The 16282-nt window shown below is 48.3% G+C and overlaps 6 protein-coding genes across 6 annotated transcripts; 3 read left to right on the top strand and 3 right to left on the bottom strand.

Moving 5' to 3' along the window:
• Nucleotides 1–225: 225 nt before the first annotated feature.
• N7471_000427 (uncharacterized protein) lies at nt 226–849 on the bottom strand (the record flags this gene model as incomplete). The annotated part of the gene is made up of 1 exon (XM_057273148.1): nt 226–849. One exon carries the CDS (start codon nt 847–849, stop codon nt 226–228), a length of 624 nt encoding a protein of 207 aa, XP_057141327.1.
• Nucleotides 850–3204: 2355 nt separating this feature from the next.
• On the bottom strand, nt 3205–4525 carry N7471_000426 (uncharacterized protein; the record flags this gene model as incomplete). Its single annotated transcript, XM_057273147.1, has 2 exons — nt 3205–4394; nt 4456–4525. 2 exons carry the CDS (start codon nt 4523–4525, stop codon nt 3205–3207), a joined length of 1260 nt encoding a protein of 419 aa, XP_057141326.1.
• A 1111-nt stretch (nt 4526–5636) lies between these two features.
• Nucleotides 5637–6044, top strand: N7471_000425 (uncharacterized protein; the record flags this gene model as incomplete). The annotated part of the gene is made up of 1 exon (XM_057273146.1): nt 5637–6044. The coding sequence occupies one exon, from the start codon at nt 5637–5639 to the stop codon at nt 6042–6044; it is 408 nt and encodes a 135-aa protein (XP_057141325.1).
• Nucleotides 6045–7228: 1184 nt separating this feature from the next.
• On the bottom strand, nt 7229–9641 carry N7471_000424 (threonine--tRNA ligase THS1; the record flags this gene model as incomplete). Its single annotated transcript, XM_057273145.1, is given in 4 exon segments — nt 7229–8687; nt 8747–9011; nt 9074–9315; nt 9330–9641. The coding sequence occupies 4 exon segments, from the start codon at nt 9639–9641 to the stop codon at nt 7290–7292; spliced, it is 2217 nt and encodes a 738-aa protein (XP_057141324.1). The 3' UTR covers nt 7229–7289.
• Nucleotides 9642–9860: 219 nt separating this feature from the next.
• Nucleotides 9861–10739, top strand: N7471_000423 (H/ACA ribonucleoprotein complex subunit GAR1/NAF1; the record flags this gene model as incomplete). The annotated part of the gene is made up of 5 exons (XM_057273144.1): nt 9861–9927; nt 9996–10043; nt 10100–10200; nt 10263–10408; nt 10463–10739. 5 exons carry the CDS (start codon nt 9861–9863, stop codon nt 10737–10739), a joined length of 639 nt encoding a protein of 212 aa, XP_057141323.1.
• A 329-nt stretch (nt 10740–11068) lies between these two features.
• On the top strand, nt 11069–12513 carry N7471_000422 (CDP-diacylglycerol-serine O-phosphatidyltransferase). Its single transcript, XM_057273143.1, has 6 exons — nt 11069–11266; nt 11321–11378; nt 11435–11472; nt 11531–11542; nt 11597–11778; nt 11839–12513. The coding sequence occupies exons 1-6, from the start codon at nt 11197–11199 to the stop codon at nt 12205–12207; spliced, it is 729 nt and encodes a 242-aa protein (XP_057141322.1). The 5' UTR covers nt 11069–11196; the 3' UTR covers nt 12208–12513.
• Nucleotides 12514–16282: the final 3769 nt, after the last annotated feature.

Below are 16282 nucleotides of genomic sequence, written 5' to 3'. Positions count from 1 at the left end.
AGAGAGCGGATATGGCTCGCTGTTGTTAAGGGTGGGAATCAATAAATTCAAAATTGGAATTCTATGTCCGCGATGGTCAAACACGCATCATATCATTCCAAACAAACGACTTGGTTATTTCAGTCATACAGCGCACGGTCACTCTTGTCACATCGCCCATGGTGAAATGAGCAAGGCCTCGGCTCTCTGCCTATGGACAGGAGAACAACCCGATAAGCAGATGCTTTACAGGGCGAGAGCAAGAACAAAAGCACCAGCTGCACCGGCAATGCCCAATGCAACACCACTAGAAGGCGCGGGGGCACCACCAGTCGACTTCGCAGGCGAAGCAGAAGAAGCGGACGCGGAGCCGGAGCTAGAGGACGCAACAGAAGAGGAGCCGGATGAAGTGTTTTGGGCCGCATTGGTAACCGATGGGGCATCTGAAGTGGCCGTCATTGAGGCGGTAGAAGCTGTCTCGGAAGCAACATCTTGTGTGGTAGTAGCAACCCCCACAACCTGTCCATCGAAATTCGAGGAGGCCCAGGCTTTGACGCTGTTGGGCAGTTCATTGAACCAAGCTGGGTAAGTTCCAGCAGCAGCCGCGCTCACAACGGAAGAACGGAATGAAGGATCCGTGAGAATTTCGTCCTCCCACGAGGCAGGGATAGCCGTCTCCATGACCGTCAGAATGGAGCTGGGGATCGCTGCCAGCTCGGAGGCAGCAGCGGCAGCAGCAGCGGAAGCAGCAGCGTCGCCATCGGGATTGGTCACACTACTACCACTGGACTCGACAGTGGCAGTCTGCTGTGGCTGTGGAGAAGCCAGCGCCGAGGCGGCGAAGAGAAGAACGACAAAGGATTTGCGCATGGTGATAGTTTGGGCTGGCTGAAATCGAGGAATGCGAAAATTGGTGCCGGAAGACGGGTAGAGACAAGGAGACTGCCAAACAAGAACAAGATGTAACTCTGGAGGACCCTATGGATTAAATACCGCGCATTCATACTTTGAGTCAAGCAGGGCTCGTGAGTCGGGCCCTGGCCTGATTAAGCGATCAAGCAAATGGAATGGAGCGCCCTGAAATGAAATTCCCCCCACTCGCGGTCAAACCCCCCTGTTTGGTCAATCTGATTGGATAATCATACAGCCTCAAAAGTATATCCGATGCTAAGCTCATGTCGGTACTGTAATTTCTGAGTATTATTGGAGTAGCGAGATTGCTTATGTTGCTCTAGTAGACCAAGTGCACGCCACAACGTCCAATTACGGCGATTTGTTTCAGTCGTGTCAACCCCGAAATCAGGGCCTCCGAGCCCCTTTTTCTGTTACCGAAGTCTTCTCTTTGGACCTATTTTTGCAGGCTAGTGCTATGAATGACCATTGATTGATGGCGGTGGTATTTTCCCCAGCCATCTACCAGTAGCATCAATGAGGTATTGGTTTCTATTAAGAGGCGCTCTTGGTCACTAATAACATATCCTACCTATGTTACCATCGAAATACCGGCTCTGCATATCAATCTCGCTCGTGCTATCTGATTACATTCAGGGCTGAAATGTTAAGCAGACACCGCGAGCGGAACTGACAGATAATGTTGTATATCAAAAGGGAAGCTTATGTATGTCTTGTGTCTGAGGGGATACAAGAGACTATATATACAACATGAAGTCCAAGTTGATTTCCAATCAACCTGGTCTTCGTATAGATAGGTAGGAATTATTTCCGATGTTGCGGCTTCCTTCCTGAACAGAAACTGCCTCATATTATAACAGATAGAAACCCGTAGACAATGACCAGACATGGCGTCGGCAATAATTGGTCATGGAGAGAGTCGCAAAATGCACACATGACACTGAACAGAAATCGCGTCTCAAATTCCCTCACACGGCACGCTAAACCAGAGAGGATCAATATGCTTAGCGTGGTACTTTGTCTAACGCAGTTGGTCAGCTACCTACGAGGCTATTCTCGAGCGGTAGGCGGTGATAGTAAGCGCTGTAGGGCGCACTGGTCGTGAGCGGGGCTTGAATGAGGGAAAGTAATTGGTTAACCAACATACTCATTTGGGGGCCGCAATTCTGATTTAAACCGCCACGGAAACACGAATTGGTGAAGAAAGGGAGCCAGAAACCTGTTGTCCATAGTCTGCTGTGTGCAACGCCATCAAGACTTTGCTGTGATGTATCGACAGGCGTTGGACGCACGAGAGAAGGTGCTTGGGCGTGAGCATCCCTTCACGCTTACCAGTGTTAATGACCTTGGCTTAGTGCTCTTCAGTCAAGGGAAATATGAAGAGGCGGAAGTGATATATCGACGGGCGTTAGAAGGATATAAAGAGGTGCTTGGACGTGAAAATCCCTAAACTGTTACTACTCTCGATATTCTTTAGACTTCCTAGATTAACACGGGAAACGTGAAGAGGATTTATAGTTCTAGACCTATATCTATAGCAGTTAAAGCAAAGGTAGTATATAGAGATATATAATATCTATACTTGGTGATTTTTCCTATAGCACTATATACCCTTATAGTTTGATACGGTTCTGAAGTGCCTCTACTAGAGTTGTTATATTTCCTTTAAGCAGGCTATCAGATATCTCCTACTTGCGGATAGTGTTATAGGGTGGCTGTTCCGTTTCGCGGCCGTAGTATTTTTTATATATCAAATTATAGTATTGTTCCCTTCCCGTGTATTCCCCTTATCGGTATTTTTGTTTTACGTACCTTTCCGCTACTAAGAATTCCATTAAAATTAGTATATTCTCAGGTTATATAATTATAGGTGAAATGATTCTTTTCTATTTCTCTCAGACGTTTTTGTGTATGATTTTACGTTGATAGTAGTGATCAGCGGATTTTCTGGTAGTGCGTGTCGTCCTATAATCCCCCACTTTAACAGTTTGTAATTTTTGTTTAAAAAGAGGTATCGAATAAGAAATCAAATAATTATTGTTTCTACTTCTCTAAGACAATATTCGATATGTGGATTGGGAGTGATGGTGCTCCAATGTGCAGGTATCCGCTGGGCATTTCATCACATAGGGCATTTCATCTCACCGGGATGGGGGTTACATAGTAGGAGTAAGATACACCTGGGCAAAGAAAAGAGAAGAGAGAAACGGGCAGTAAATTCTGCCACCAGAACCCGCCTAGGTCCGATCCCGTGATCCGATCCAGCCCTACAATGGAAGCAGGGAAAGAAATCTTTCGAAAGACGAGACAATCTTAGGAAGCCCTTGCCTTTTTCTTTGGACTCTCCTTAGGGAAGTACTCCTCCACCAATTTCTGCCTCTTCCCCATGCCCAGTCCCTTGATTCCCGATTCCTGCCAGTGAACCCGCTTGTCAGGGGCTTTGCAAAGGTCGATGAACAGCCTTGCCATCAGGGATAATTGCTGGGCGTCCACCAGTGCATTGTGGTTGCGCCCCGAGAGAGGGTGGTTATCTCCGAAGAGCACCGTAAACACCACAGGCAGGGATAGAGGAAATCCCCTGTCTCGGTAGCAGGTGGTACCAATCGCCCTCTCCACGTTTTTGCGGAACTCAGAGAGAAGCAACCAGACATTCCCATCCCCGGGGAGGACGTTTCGATAACCTTCTTGCCTCAGCCAGTCTCTCAAATAAGACAGGTCGAAGCACCATGATGCCCAAGACAGGAAAAAGGGTTTGTTGGAAATACCGAAGTATTGGAGTTTTTCAACGACCCCTTTTGCATCAAGGGTCCCATCGTGCGTAAAATAGGCTTTGACCTTCTTTTTCCACTCAATTTGCCGCCAAGTTGCCGGTGCAGAGAGGCGCGATGAGGAAGGCGCGATGCTTCCATCACCGTATTCAGTAAGACAATCGAGTACTCCTCTCCCTTCTAGGTCAGTGAGGCCGATTTGAAGCACCTCCCGGGAAAAAAGGTTGGTTTCTAGGTCGATACAAACCATCTCGGAAGCCCGGATGTCGGCCGTGCTGTCGGATTCCATTCTCATTATGAGGTCGGCCATTATTTCTGTCTCGGGGCGCCACTGCTCAGAAGCCGCTTTCTCGAACAAACTCCTCAGCTCATCAATTGCGGTTTTATCGTCGATGAGGAGGTCTGGCGTCCAAGCAAGGAAGTGTCTATGGCAGAATTTTGAGCCCTCCCACACAGTGCTGATGCAGCTTTGACGACTGCATATTCTCTGGCTAGCACCTGCTTCCAGATAATGAGTCCTCAAAAAACTGTTAAACATGAACCGCCCATTGCAGGATGGGCATCGGCATTTGAGCCCAATATGGTCTCTCGAACGATCTCTGTAAAAAACACCTGTCTCGAACGAGATTATCGCGTCATTTGAGCACACCTGCGTACCCTGCACTAATCCGTCAACGACCCTTCCCGGCCCCGGGCACTTAAGGCCGAGATGGTACAGGCCTTCAGGCTGAGCAGCTAAATCACGGGAATTAGCAATGGGGCATGAGGTAGTAATGTAATATCTTGGATGTCTTACCTTTCCTGAGGGTTTGGTCTTGTGGCAGATCGTCCAGCCACGCAGCTGCCGACTCCGCTACCCACTCCATGTTCGATCTGACATCCACAGAATTCTCCACTTTGTCACCCTTGGATTCACTCCCTTGATTCTCAACTTCGTCATCTTCGGATTCACTCTATTGATTCTCAAGTTCGTCATCCTCGGCTTCACTTCCACAATCTCCGTCACTGGCTTCTGAGAGCGAATTCGAGACCTGTTGTTCCCATTAGCTGATGCTCATTTGTTCCTTCGTTGTTACGTACCTTTAAAGGTTGGCATTCCCCCTCTTGAAAGTGTCCTTGTCGAACATGCGCCTTATAATGGGCTAAGGCGCCAACTCGTGACTGCTTCCTACCCTGCATTTGAGAAAGGCATCGATTGTACTGGCATACCCACCTGCACTTGGGAATATGCTCATCTGTATGCTGTTTGGCAGCGCGGATCGACGAGAACATTTTGTCACAATTGAATGACTCAGCGTGCTCACAGGGCCAACGAGCCCTCATATGGATGGCCAAGTAGTGATATTCTAGCGCAAAGCGGGTTGCTCTTGTTGTGCTGCAACCTAAGTCTGGGCATGTCCATCTGCCGTTCAGAAAGGACGGCTTTGGGAGCTTGTCCCATCCAGGTATTCTATTCCCGTCCACGTCTTCGAGCGGAGTATAGCGCGATATCCGGGGCCACGCCGCAATGAACGTCTCATCTGGCTCAAATTTGCCATGTGCCATCATAGCATGCGTTTTCGCAATGCCCCGGGAAGAGAACACCTTTAAGCATTTTTCCTCCTGCGCGCGAGGGCAAGGAAACTCTTTCTGAATTGGCATATGCTTATCCCCATGGGCACTCTTTGCGTGCCGTTTAGCATTGCATGGATCAGAAAATACCAAAGTACACTGCTCCTCTTCGGCCAAGGGACAGGGCCATTTGGCTCCATCGTGCTCCTTGGCATGCCGATATGCATTTTGGTTCGTGGTAAATACCCTGTCACAATCGACCTCACTTGCGTGTGGGCAAGGGAATCCTCCCGACCCTCTCAGAGAGGAATAGGGACCAGTATTGCCATGAAACCTCACTGCGTGCACTTCGGCACCATGTTTGGAACAGAATTTTTCAGTACACCCCTTCTCTTCTGCTAAGGGACATGGCCATTTGACTTCATCATGGACCTCCTTAGCATGTTTGTTTGCATTCCCAACCGAAGAAAACATCTTGTCACATCCAAGGTCCTCTGCGCGCGGGCATGGGAAGCGCTCTCTTTGGGCATGCAGTCTCTTACCATGCGCCTTTGCATCATCTTCCGCGTTAAATGTCTTATCGCATTGAAGCTCCTCTGCATGTGGGCATGGGAAGCGCTCTCCTCGGTCATGTACCCTCTTGGCATGCGCCTGTGCATCCGATTTCGAGCCGAACGTCTTGTCACAATGAAGGTCCTCTGCGCGCGGGCAGGGCCATCTGGCTTGATTATGCATCCTCGCATTATGCTTGTTTGCATTCCCTTGGGAGGTAAACATCTTGTCACATCCCAGATCCTCTGCGCGCGGGCATGGGAAGCGCTTTCCCTCCATTGATACGTTGATGCAAGTGGTTGGGGGAGATAAAGGTGTCGAGACTTCAGCAGAGCGAGCAGCAGAGCGAGCAGCAGAGCGAGCAGCAGAGCGAGCAGCAGGATGCTATGAGGTCGAAAATGGATAGATGGGCAAGAACGGATTGATTGTTTGTTGGCGGAAGTGATTGTGGAAGATGAAAGTGTCGAGACTTTAGCAGAGCGAGTAGCAGAGCGAGCAGCAGAGCGAGCAGCAGAGCGAGCAGCAGAGCGAGCAGCAGGATGATATGAGGTCGAAAATAGATGGATAAGCGAGAACGGATTGATTGTATGTTGGCGGAAGTGATTGTGGAAGATGAAAGTGTCGAGACTTTAGCAGAGCGAGCAGCAGAGCGAGTAGCAGGATGATATGAGGTCGAAAATGGATAGATGGGCAAGAACGGATTGATTGTTTGTTGGCGGAAGTGATTGTGGAAGATGAAAGTGTCGAGACTTTAGCAGAGCGAGCAGCAGGATGATGAGTCGATATAAAGATATCCAGCAATCTAGGAACTGATGGACGTGCTATGTCTCTAGAAAGGAAGCAGAGGGATAAAATGATAATGATGATATATCTACTGCTATGAAGCTCATTATATGCTTCACAGGGACAAAGAGAGGTCTGACGCATTGCCAGCAAGTAGAACAAGGCATTTGTGAAACCGACTTTTCTTTATAGGTTGTCTTAATACGGTGGTCTTAATATGGTTTCTTTATATGGTGGTCTTAATATGGTGGTCTATATATGGTTGTCTTTATAGGTTGTCTCAGACATAACACATGGGAATAAAACATGCAAACAGATCTTAAAGATTTCTTTCCTTCTATAAGTTCAAATCTAGAAAGTCTCCGCTATATGAAGTTATTGGATTGTGGTAAAGACTTCTTAGGCTATACAGGGTAGGTGGAGGGTTTATAACAATGCTGATTATAGAAACCAAAAGGGCGGAAATCTGGAAAAGGTTAGAGAACCAAGGGCAGTATACTGGCTTAACCTTTTTCTAATACGGCTAAACTTCAAATAAGCACTCCCATCAGATGTTTAAAGTCAGGAAGATGTCGATCTACTCAAGGTATGTTCGCTTTAAGGGTACTGCGTTCCGTGGCTTAACCCAGACTTTTTCTGATTACTCTTCTACATTAGGTATGTATGGGATAAATTTAGTAGAATCAGTTGAAATCCGCATGTTCTTCATTTCACTCTTCGTAAATCGGTAACGAATAATATCCCCTACAGAGTGCTCTCCAACCGGCGCTCCTTGCGCAATGCCTTGAGCTTGATCCGCGCCTCCTCAAGGGGCACCATGACGCCCTGTTTCTGGGTGGCAGGATCGTCACGGTTACGGATGTTGACAGTACGAGACTCCTTCTCCGACGCGCCCACAACGAATATAAAGTTGTATTGGCTGAGCTGGGCGGTGCGAATCTTCTTCTGCATGGTGTTACCGCTAATGTCAATGTCGACATTCAGCTTGTCACCCCGCAAGATCTGCTGCAGCTCCTCGACGTAGTCGTTCACGGCAGGCATCACCGGAACAATGAGGATCTGGCGAGGACTGATCCAGAAGGGCCACTTGCCACCGAAGTGCTCGATCAGGATACCCAGGAATCTCTCGAAACTGCCGATGATGGCACGGTGGATGACAACGGGACGGGCACGGCCGGGAGGAAGCCCGTCGCTCTTGGTCTCACCCTCCTTGGGCTGCTCCAAATTCGCCTGGCTCTGCTCGTTGGTCATGTACTCCATCTTGAAGTTGATGGGGGCCTGGTAATCGAGTTGAATAGTAGCGCACTGGAACTCACGCTGGAGAGCATCCGCAATGGTGATGTCGATCTTGGGTCCGTAGAAGGCACCGTCACCCTCGTTAATGGTCCAATCATTACCCATGAACTTATTCAAGGCCTTCTTGAGCTCGTCCTCGGCGTGGTCCCAGGTCTCCAACGCACCCATATACTTCTCGGGGCGGGTGGACAGCTTCAACTTGAAGGTGAAGCCAAACAGCCCATAGATGGACTGCAGGAAATCGAACAGACCCTCAACTTCAGACATAATCTGCCCAGCTTCACATATTATGTGCGAATCATCCTGAGCAAAACGACGTACTCTAGTCAAGCCGCTTAACGCCCCAGAAGCCTCATTTCGGTGCAGGACACCGAAGTCTGCAATACGCATAGGAAGCTCGCGGTAACTACGTTCACGGTGGCCGAACAGAACGAAGTGTCCAGGGCAGTTCATGGGCTTAAGAGCCCACTCGCGCTTCTCGACATCCAACTTGAACATATCATCCTTGTAGTGGGCCCAGTGTCCGGAAGTTTTCCAGATGCCAACATCATACATGTTGGGGGTCTGGACCTCCTGGTAGCCTCGCTTGCGGTATTCAGTACGCAGAAGAGACTGGAGCTGGTTGAGGATCTTGGTTCCGTTGGGGAGGAGGAATGGGCAGCCGGGTGAGACCTCATCGAAGAAGAATAGCTCTTGCTCCTTGCCGATTCTAAGGTGGTTCCGCTTCTCGGCTTCTTCCAAGAACTTCAAGTGCTCAGCCATTAGCTTCTTGTCTGGGAAGGCAACACCACGAATACGCTGCAAAGAGTCGTTGGCCTGGTCGCCAAGGAAGTAGGCCGATGAGTTCTGGGAAAAAAAGTTAATATGCTTCTTACTCGGGCAAGAGGTCGACCAGCCACGCTTACCTGCATGATCTTGAAGGTCTTTATTTTGCCGGTGTTCTGAATGTGAGGTCCTCGGCAGAGATCGACAAGGGTACCGCAACGGTAGACGGTGCTGCTCTCGCCAGTGACAAGCTTGTCAATATAGTGCAGTTTGTATTTGCTGTATGCGAACATCTTCTTGAGGTTCTCCTTGGAAACGTCCAATCGGTCGAAGCTTTGCTTCTCCTTGAAGATACGCGACGCCTTATTTTCAAGCGACTTCCAGTCGGCCTCCTTGACAACCCGTCTGTTTTCCCACATATATTAGCATTGACGCAATTGTGAATGGTAGGTGACAAAATAACATACCCGTCGGGCATCGCCATGTCATAGAAGAAGCCCTGAGGCGTGGGCGGTCCATGTGAAAGCAGAGATTTGTACTCGCATTCGCAAGCCTCACCCAGAGTGTGAGCGCTGGAGTGCCAGAATACCTCGCGGGCCTCGGGGTTGCTGAAAGGCACAAGAAGAACACTACAGTCCTTCTCTAGAGGCCGGTTCAAATCCCACAGTTCTCCATCGACCTTGGCAATAACAATATTGGCACTTAGATCCTTGGGTACATCACGCAGGAAAGATCCAGGAGTGGTCTCGAAGGCTTTCGCGGGGACCGAGGAGGGGGGTTGCCGTCACCAATGTCAAGGGTAACACTGATCTCTGGGTGGGGACGGGTCTTGGTCTCTTCGAGATATTGTTGCCAGAGTTCCTCAAAGAGCTTGTTTCGCTCAGTCATGACCTCCGGGAGGGTATCGGGGCTCGGGGCCTGCTTAGATTTCGCATTCGCATCTTTTGGAGGGGCAGCGGTGGCTTCAGAGGCATTGTTGGTCTGCGCTTCAGCGGCAGGCCGCACAGGCAAATCCTTGGGGGGTTCGGGTGACATTTTAAAACCCCTTGGAGTGATGACACAAGGGAATTGGACTTTGAGCAAAAACTTTGATCGTGGTATACTCCGCGTGGAGGGGAAAATGACTCTTGTGAGGGCGGTGAAGCAAAGGTCACGTGCTAGTACTGCCCTTAGCCGACACTTTACCGCTTCAAGTTTCCACCAAGCGAAAACTTCTCCAGCTTTGTACAAGTCAATCACCCTTATCACCACAAAATGTCTTTCCGTGGTCGTGGTAACGCTTCTGGTGCCAACCGGGGAGGTTTCGGTGGTGGCCGTGGTGGTGAGAATTTTCCAACGTGAATGCGATGCAAGAAGTTAAAAGGAGCTAACGAAATTTTTTTGTTGCAGGTCGCGGAGGCTTCCAGCAGTCATTCGGCCCCCCAGCCCAGGTTCTGGGTAATTATTCTTCTGAACCTGATTATAATTGATTCATGTCACTGATATGCCGATAGAATTGGGTTCCGTGATGCACTCTTGCGAGGGTGAGATGGTCTGCGAATCGGTCAACCCCAAGATTCCTTACTTCAACGCTCCTATCTACCTGGAGAACAAGGTACGCCAATACTCCACCAGACCAATACAATATACAAGTCCATGACCTAACTGGTTTTATAGACTCAAATCGGCAAGGTCGATGAAATTCTCGGTCCCATTAACCAAGTCTACTTCACCGTCAAGCCCCAAGACGGTATTGTCGCCACTTCCTTCAAGGCTGGTGACAAGGTCTACATTGGTGGAGATAAGCTGCTCCCTCTCGAGAAGTACGATTCGTTGTTCTACTCATTCTTCTACGCTCTGACTAACTCACCACTCAGGTTCCTCCCCAAGCCCAAGGCTCCCCCAGGAGCTGCTAAGCCCAAGCGCGCCGGTGGTGGTGCTCCCCGTGGCCGTGGTGGATTCGGTGCTCCCCGTGGTCGTGGTGGATTCGGTGCTCCCCGTGGTCGCGGTGGTTTCGGTGCTCCTCGTGGCGGTGCTCGTGGTGGTGGTTTCGGTGGTAGCGGTGGTTTCTCCCGCGGCGGTGGCGGTGGTGGCTTCTCTCGTGGTCGCGGCGCCCCTCGTGGTGGCGGTGGCTTCCGCGGTCGCGGCTACTGATCGATCCAATGTACTGTCTCTTTATGGCGTTTTGGGGGATCTGGGAGCTTTTTCAGGAATATCTTTCCGTCTTCTTGTGCATCCTGCGCAATTGCAACTTCACTGGCTGCAGGCTGTAGAATATCACCAGTCAAAAATGTTTCTGTTATTTTCATTGGATTTTCCAGAACTTGCAATTGCATATTAAACCATAGCAACTCGTTTAGAAATTTGGGGATAATCGCCTCGCCGAACTTTTGGTTGGGATGTGGCTAGTAGATGTGGCGCAGCTGCACCGCCTCTACCTGCAGTTTGAAATGACGTTGACCGCTCAGCGAATCTGTGCGTCTGTCAACACTCCCAAAGCAGGATTGACAGCATTTTTATTCTTCTTACCCAATCTTGCCCTTTAGACATCTTATTGAGACAGAGTATCCTTTTGCCATAAATTTTCATCGCATCTGATATCCATTTGAGCATGTCTCGTCGGACATCGACCATGGCATCGAGCAATTCCTCTAGCGGTGTCCCACCTTCAGGTGATGGAGGTGCGTTTGAACTCCCTCTGATCGTCCATTGGCAATATAACTGACATTTTCCAGGCCAGGAGAAGCAGAAAATGCTGCTTTCCTCGGATCATGGTCATTTCAGCATGGTGAAGTCAGTCTCGTGCTTTCCGCGCTCCTTTGCCCTCGGCTCGGCCTAACACTCAACAGGGCCATGCATCTTGCTGATCTGATTACTGAAATGAATGGTAAGAGATCGCTATCTTAGGGGTTTGTTCGAATTGACTCGCTAACTCTTTAATTTAGGTTTCTGTGGAGGCAAGCTCATATTTCCCAACCGTTTTTCCAATCCGCGACTAACATGTTGAGCAGTCATGTCGGTATTTTCCTCCATGCGCTACTGCCTCGGAGACCCAACTGAATACGGTGCCATCTGGGCTGCCCTCGCATTCATGCCTTTCGGTCTGTTCTTCGACTTTATGGATGGCAAAGTCGCAAGGTGGCGCAAGAAGTCGTCTCTCATGGGACAAGAACTCGACTCGCTAGCGGACTTGGTAAATGATCCCGGCAAGTAACCACAACCAAGTTGTTGCTAACACTCTTATTCCAACTAGATCTCCTTCGGTCTCGCTCCCGCCGCTGCTGCATTCGCTCTTGGTATCCGGACCTCGCTTGATCACGTCTTCCTCACATTCTTCGTTCTCTGCGGTCTGACCCGCCTTGCTCGGTTCAACGTGACTGTAGCCGTACTGCCCAAGGACCAGACTGGCAAATCCAAGTACTTTGAAGGCACACCCATTCCGACCACTCTGTCCATCGCTGCCCTTATGGCCTACTGGGTCTCTCAAAGCTGGACGCACGAGAACATCCCTCTTGGTCTTGTCGCAGAAGGTACGATCTTCGAATTCCACCCTGTGGTCCTGATGTTCGTTCTGCATGGGTGCATGATGGTCAGCAAGACGATACACATTCCTAAGCCATGAGTTCAACCCAGATTTGGCCACGCATTTACTGTTGGGAAAAGAATGCCTGAGTCTGTTGTCTCTCTCAACTTGGACAACTGAAAATAAATATGGAGAGGGCCTTCGTTTGTAGGCAAGCATAGCATGATCTCGATGCACTTAAATAAGGATGCTTAATTGAATTTCAATTGCATAGATTGACAAGTGTTACATCCCTAGGTGGAATGATACTCTCTCTTCGGAGGTGATAATAACAAGAATAGCCGCTTATACGGCCTTGCGACGTCTTTTTGGTAGTCTTTCTAGATGCCTTTGTTTATAGATATTTTGTCCCCCTTCTCAGTTAAGGCGGAAAAAGGCCTAATTTGTGAAATGAACTTTTCTATGTATAGCCTTTGACTATAACTAGTCATTGTGGTTTTTGCGTAGGAGTTGGATTGCGTGGATGTCAATAAGGTCAACATGCTGGAGATGTAGGTACAAGATAGCTATTCGGACAGGGAAACATCACTATATAAATTTCAATTCTCTTCTCTTTCTACAATTTCAACGAGCCATTCTCGGGTCCACGGTTGGGAGGACATCGACACACACGCAATATTGACCTATAACTATCGTCATAATGACCACTTGGCTAGACATCCCTCACAGCCTCCAGGGCTGTCAACGAGGACTTCAATATGACACCAAACAATCGTTGAAGACACGCAATCAAAGTGAAGGCAAGTTTACATAGAGAGTCCTATCACCAGCTCACTAGATTGTATCTAAGCCAGCCACTATAGCGGACCAAGCCTGTTACAAGTACTCCGTACAGCAATGACCATCACCAGACTCGAACCCCCAAGATGCCCGAAATGCCACGAAGATGGTATAAGACTGAAAGTCAACAGCAACAACCCGAATGGCAATGCAGACCGCCCATACTATAAATGCTACCCATGTGATCGGTTCATCTGCTTTGCTGATCAACGCGGGATAAGTCCGGCCAACCCGCTCTGCCAATGCGGCGAGTACACTCGTAGGCAGATATCGGGGACCTCGAAGGAGGTGCAACATGGGATTCATTATGTTTGTGCTCGTGGGCGGTGTTGCTTCTACGAGAAGGATGTGGATCGGGATGGTGCCCAGCGACGGGTTCCTGATAGGTCGGTGGGGATATGTGCAAGTTACTCTTATATCTGAGGTCTGAGACTTGAATTTGATGGTGTTATTGTGTTCATTCTTTTTTTCAGCCTGGCTGGTGTTGAGCTTGAGAAATAATATACTTCTTTTTTCTATTTCTTCTGTGTGCGTGTGTAAAATATTTAATATTGAGCGTGTTGAGGGTCACTGGAATTATAGGGCGCCTAGGATTGAAATCTAAAGTGAGTTGAGTATGTACTCATCTATCTTAGGACGATATGTCCAAAATGTTGAGACAAGTGTTATCTCCCTAAGCGGAATGATACTCTCTCCGTAATCATCGAGCCGGCCCTTCCGCATGATCTAGAATATGGCAGATAGAATAATCGAAGGTCACAGGCAAAATCAGAATTTTTAACATTTAAAATTAGAATGTTGAATCTTGGGCATGCAGGGTCTAGACCCAGACGCAAGTTTCACTTTGATATCCGAATTCGAAGACCCTTACCCACAGTTTGAACAAAATGAACTGGCGTTCGCTCTTGTCGAGACATTATACATAAGAAAGATTCAAGCAAATTAAATAAAGTGTTTTCTCTTTCGACTTTGATTATCGTGTACCCTAGCAAGAAGAAATATGTTTCTACATGATTCCTTTGGCAGGTGGAGAATCCAACTGGTCTAGTGGACGCCACTGGTCCCGGGATATATCTGTGTGGTCCAGCCGGTCTTTCCGTCTGGTCTAGGTATGTATGTATGTGTGCTTGTTGACGCATTACTGTGTACGGAGTATGGGGTACGCAGTACAGAACTGTATTTCCTGTGCATACTGTGTTTTTGGAGGCTCTGGGCTAGCAATACTCGGATGTCGGACCTGAGCAGATGATGAGTAATATGTCTCACTGTTGGAAGATCGCTCTTCATTGAGCATTTATTGTTTGCTCTGTGGACCTGTGGCCGTGAACCTTTGGAAGGGAATTGGGTCGATGACATTGATATGGCTATAATTATCAAACGTGGTGGTGTCCGTAGCGAGATGCTTACCTGCGCAGGCAGTTCTGTTGACCGTTGAAGGCCTTAGGCCTTTTATTCCCATATAGATCCTGAGGCTTATATTACATGGTCAGACAGTTGCAATAACAATAGAATTTGTACTCCGTAGCTATGAATAGGTTGCAAGGGACTAGATCTGCAAGGTACAGCCGATACATTATATACATTCGCGATCCAGCGCGCACTTGGCCGCATATTTACCAATAACTTTATCTCTCCATTCAGTGAAGGGCCCATGAATGTCTCAAAGTCAGTAATTCTCGCATGATAGTAACGTGGTTGGATTAAATAACCTCCGATATCTCCAGGGATGTTATGTATGAGAATACATAGTAGGCAGTGCTAATAATACCACATACATATGTCCACGGGTATTATGCAGTCAAATTACGAACAAAACAATTGAAGCACATAAGCCTCGAAGAAAAGGTTCAAGGTACAATATACTACATACAAAGTGCAAGATTGAAAACAACCCTAGTAGGTGCCATATATGGATTGTATAGAATTGCACATAGATCTTGAGCCACAGTACCCTATTTTATAGTGCGCAAATTGCGTTATGGACATACCGTGGCTGAAGCGGGCTTTGTTCAATGTTTTGTTACAGGAACGGTACGGTGTATTAATGTAGTCGAGACTGATCATAATTTGGTACGCCCCACCCGGGAGCGGCCGCTCATTACCCATGGGAATAATTTGGGATAATACGTGGAAAAGGGGCATGAACAGGGACAAAGAAGAGATACTTGGTGATGGATATAAGGTGCGATTACTCGAAGCATAAGGCTAAATGCTTTGCTAAATCCTTCAAGTTTCATGTTGTACGCAGTGGTTACATTTGTACGGAGTACACATGTATCGAATCTGAAAGTTTTTAGCGCTTGTACGGAGTATTGAAATTGGCTCCGCCTGGGTGGGAAATGAGCCCGTTCCATGATGAAATGGTATTTCTTTTTCTTTCATCGGTAAGACTCGGCTGCAATCTATCAAATGGAGATCTGAATTTCCCCTCGACCATCAGCCAAGGATGCCCTTGTCAGCCACAAAGGACCGTGGCGTACATATACTCCGTATTGACCGGTCATTTATACGGAGTACACAGCAGATCAATGGAAGCAGACCCTGAGACGGAACAAAGCATCATTAGCCGAGGGCTAACTGAGCTGTGCGTTGTACAATTTTTGAGGGGTAGAACACTAAGTCGTCATCAAGGGTCTTCTTCATGTGGCAAAGACGATCTTTCCTAAGTCCAATGTACAGAGTAATACCTAAATAATATTGGATATTGAATATTGGACGAGGTTCACACAATGAGAGTCTCATCATCACTGCTTGGCGCCCAAAGTAGACTAGCGGCATGCCCGAGGGCTCCATCCAGCTGCCGTGTCTGACCAAAATGGGAAAGTGATCCACCACGGTCCCTTGGTTTACCTGGGCGGGTGCCTGATTACTAAATGTATTTTGAGGTATCATTGGAGGGCTGTTTGTTTGTATACCTGGTACTGTACCATACAAGGAGCAAACAACATTGAAACCACCCGTGAAAGACCTGCGCTGAAAGTACCCGGTACTCGAGCGCACCAAGGCCCTCCCCCCATATTCCAAGTACCTCATACCTTCTCCGGGGAACACAGACCCCTTAACAGGCCCTTTCCCAAGGGATCCATTATCCGTCACTTCTCTTTCCTCCTAATCTTCCCATCTCCCCTTTGCACACATTCGTTACCGACAACCCGATTTCTTCGCTCGTTTACTCCCTTTATTTTGGGGGTTATCAACTGAACTGCTTCTTAGTTCACGGTCGCTCACTCTCTCCCGACTTGTAGGGGGTGAACCTCTGCTCGACCACGTACTCCGGGTACCCGTCAATACAACGCGAAATCACCTTCCTTTCACTCTTCTTTTCCCGATCGCA

This window comes from Penicillium samsonianum (genome assembly GCF_028829775.1).
Source record: "Penicillium samsonianum strain IBT 33392 chromosome Unknown utg000001l_segment0_segment0, whole genome shotgun sequence".
Classification (NCBI taxonomy): domain Eukaryota; kingdom Fungi; phylum Ascomycota; class Eurotiomycetes; order Eurotiales; family Aspergillaceae; genus Penicillium; species Penicillium samsonianum.
Note: the sequence above shows the minus strand (reverse complement) of the source record. Positions and strands in the feature narration are given on the sequence as shown.

Bases quoted from the DNA above. Each gene is read 5' to 3' on its own strand.
- N7471_000422 (XM_057273143.1), top strand. From the start codon at position 11,197: ATGTCTCGTCGGACATCGACCATGGCATCGAGCAATTCCTCTAGCGGT. The intron at 11,267-11,320 runs GTGCGTTTGAAC...GACATTTTCCAG, and splicing joins CCCACCTTCAGGTGATGGAG to GCCAGGAGAAGCAGAAAATG. The intron at 11,779-11,838 runs GTAAATGATCCC...TATTCCAACTAG, and splicing joins TCGACTCGCTAGCGGACTTG to ATCTCCTTCGGTCTCGCTCC.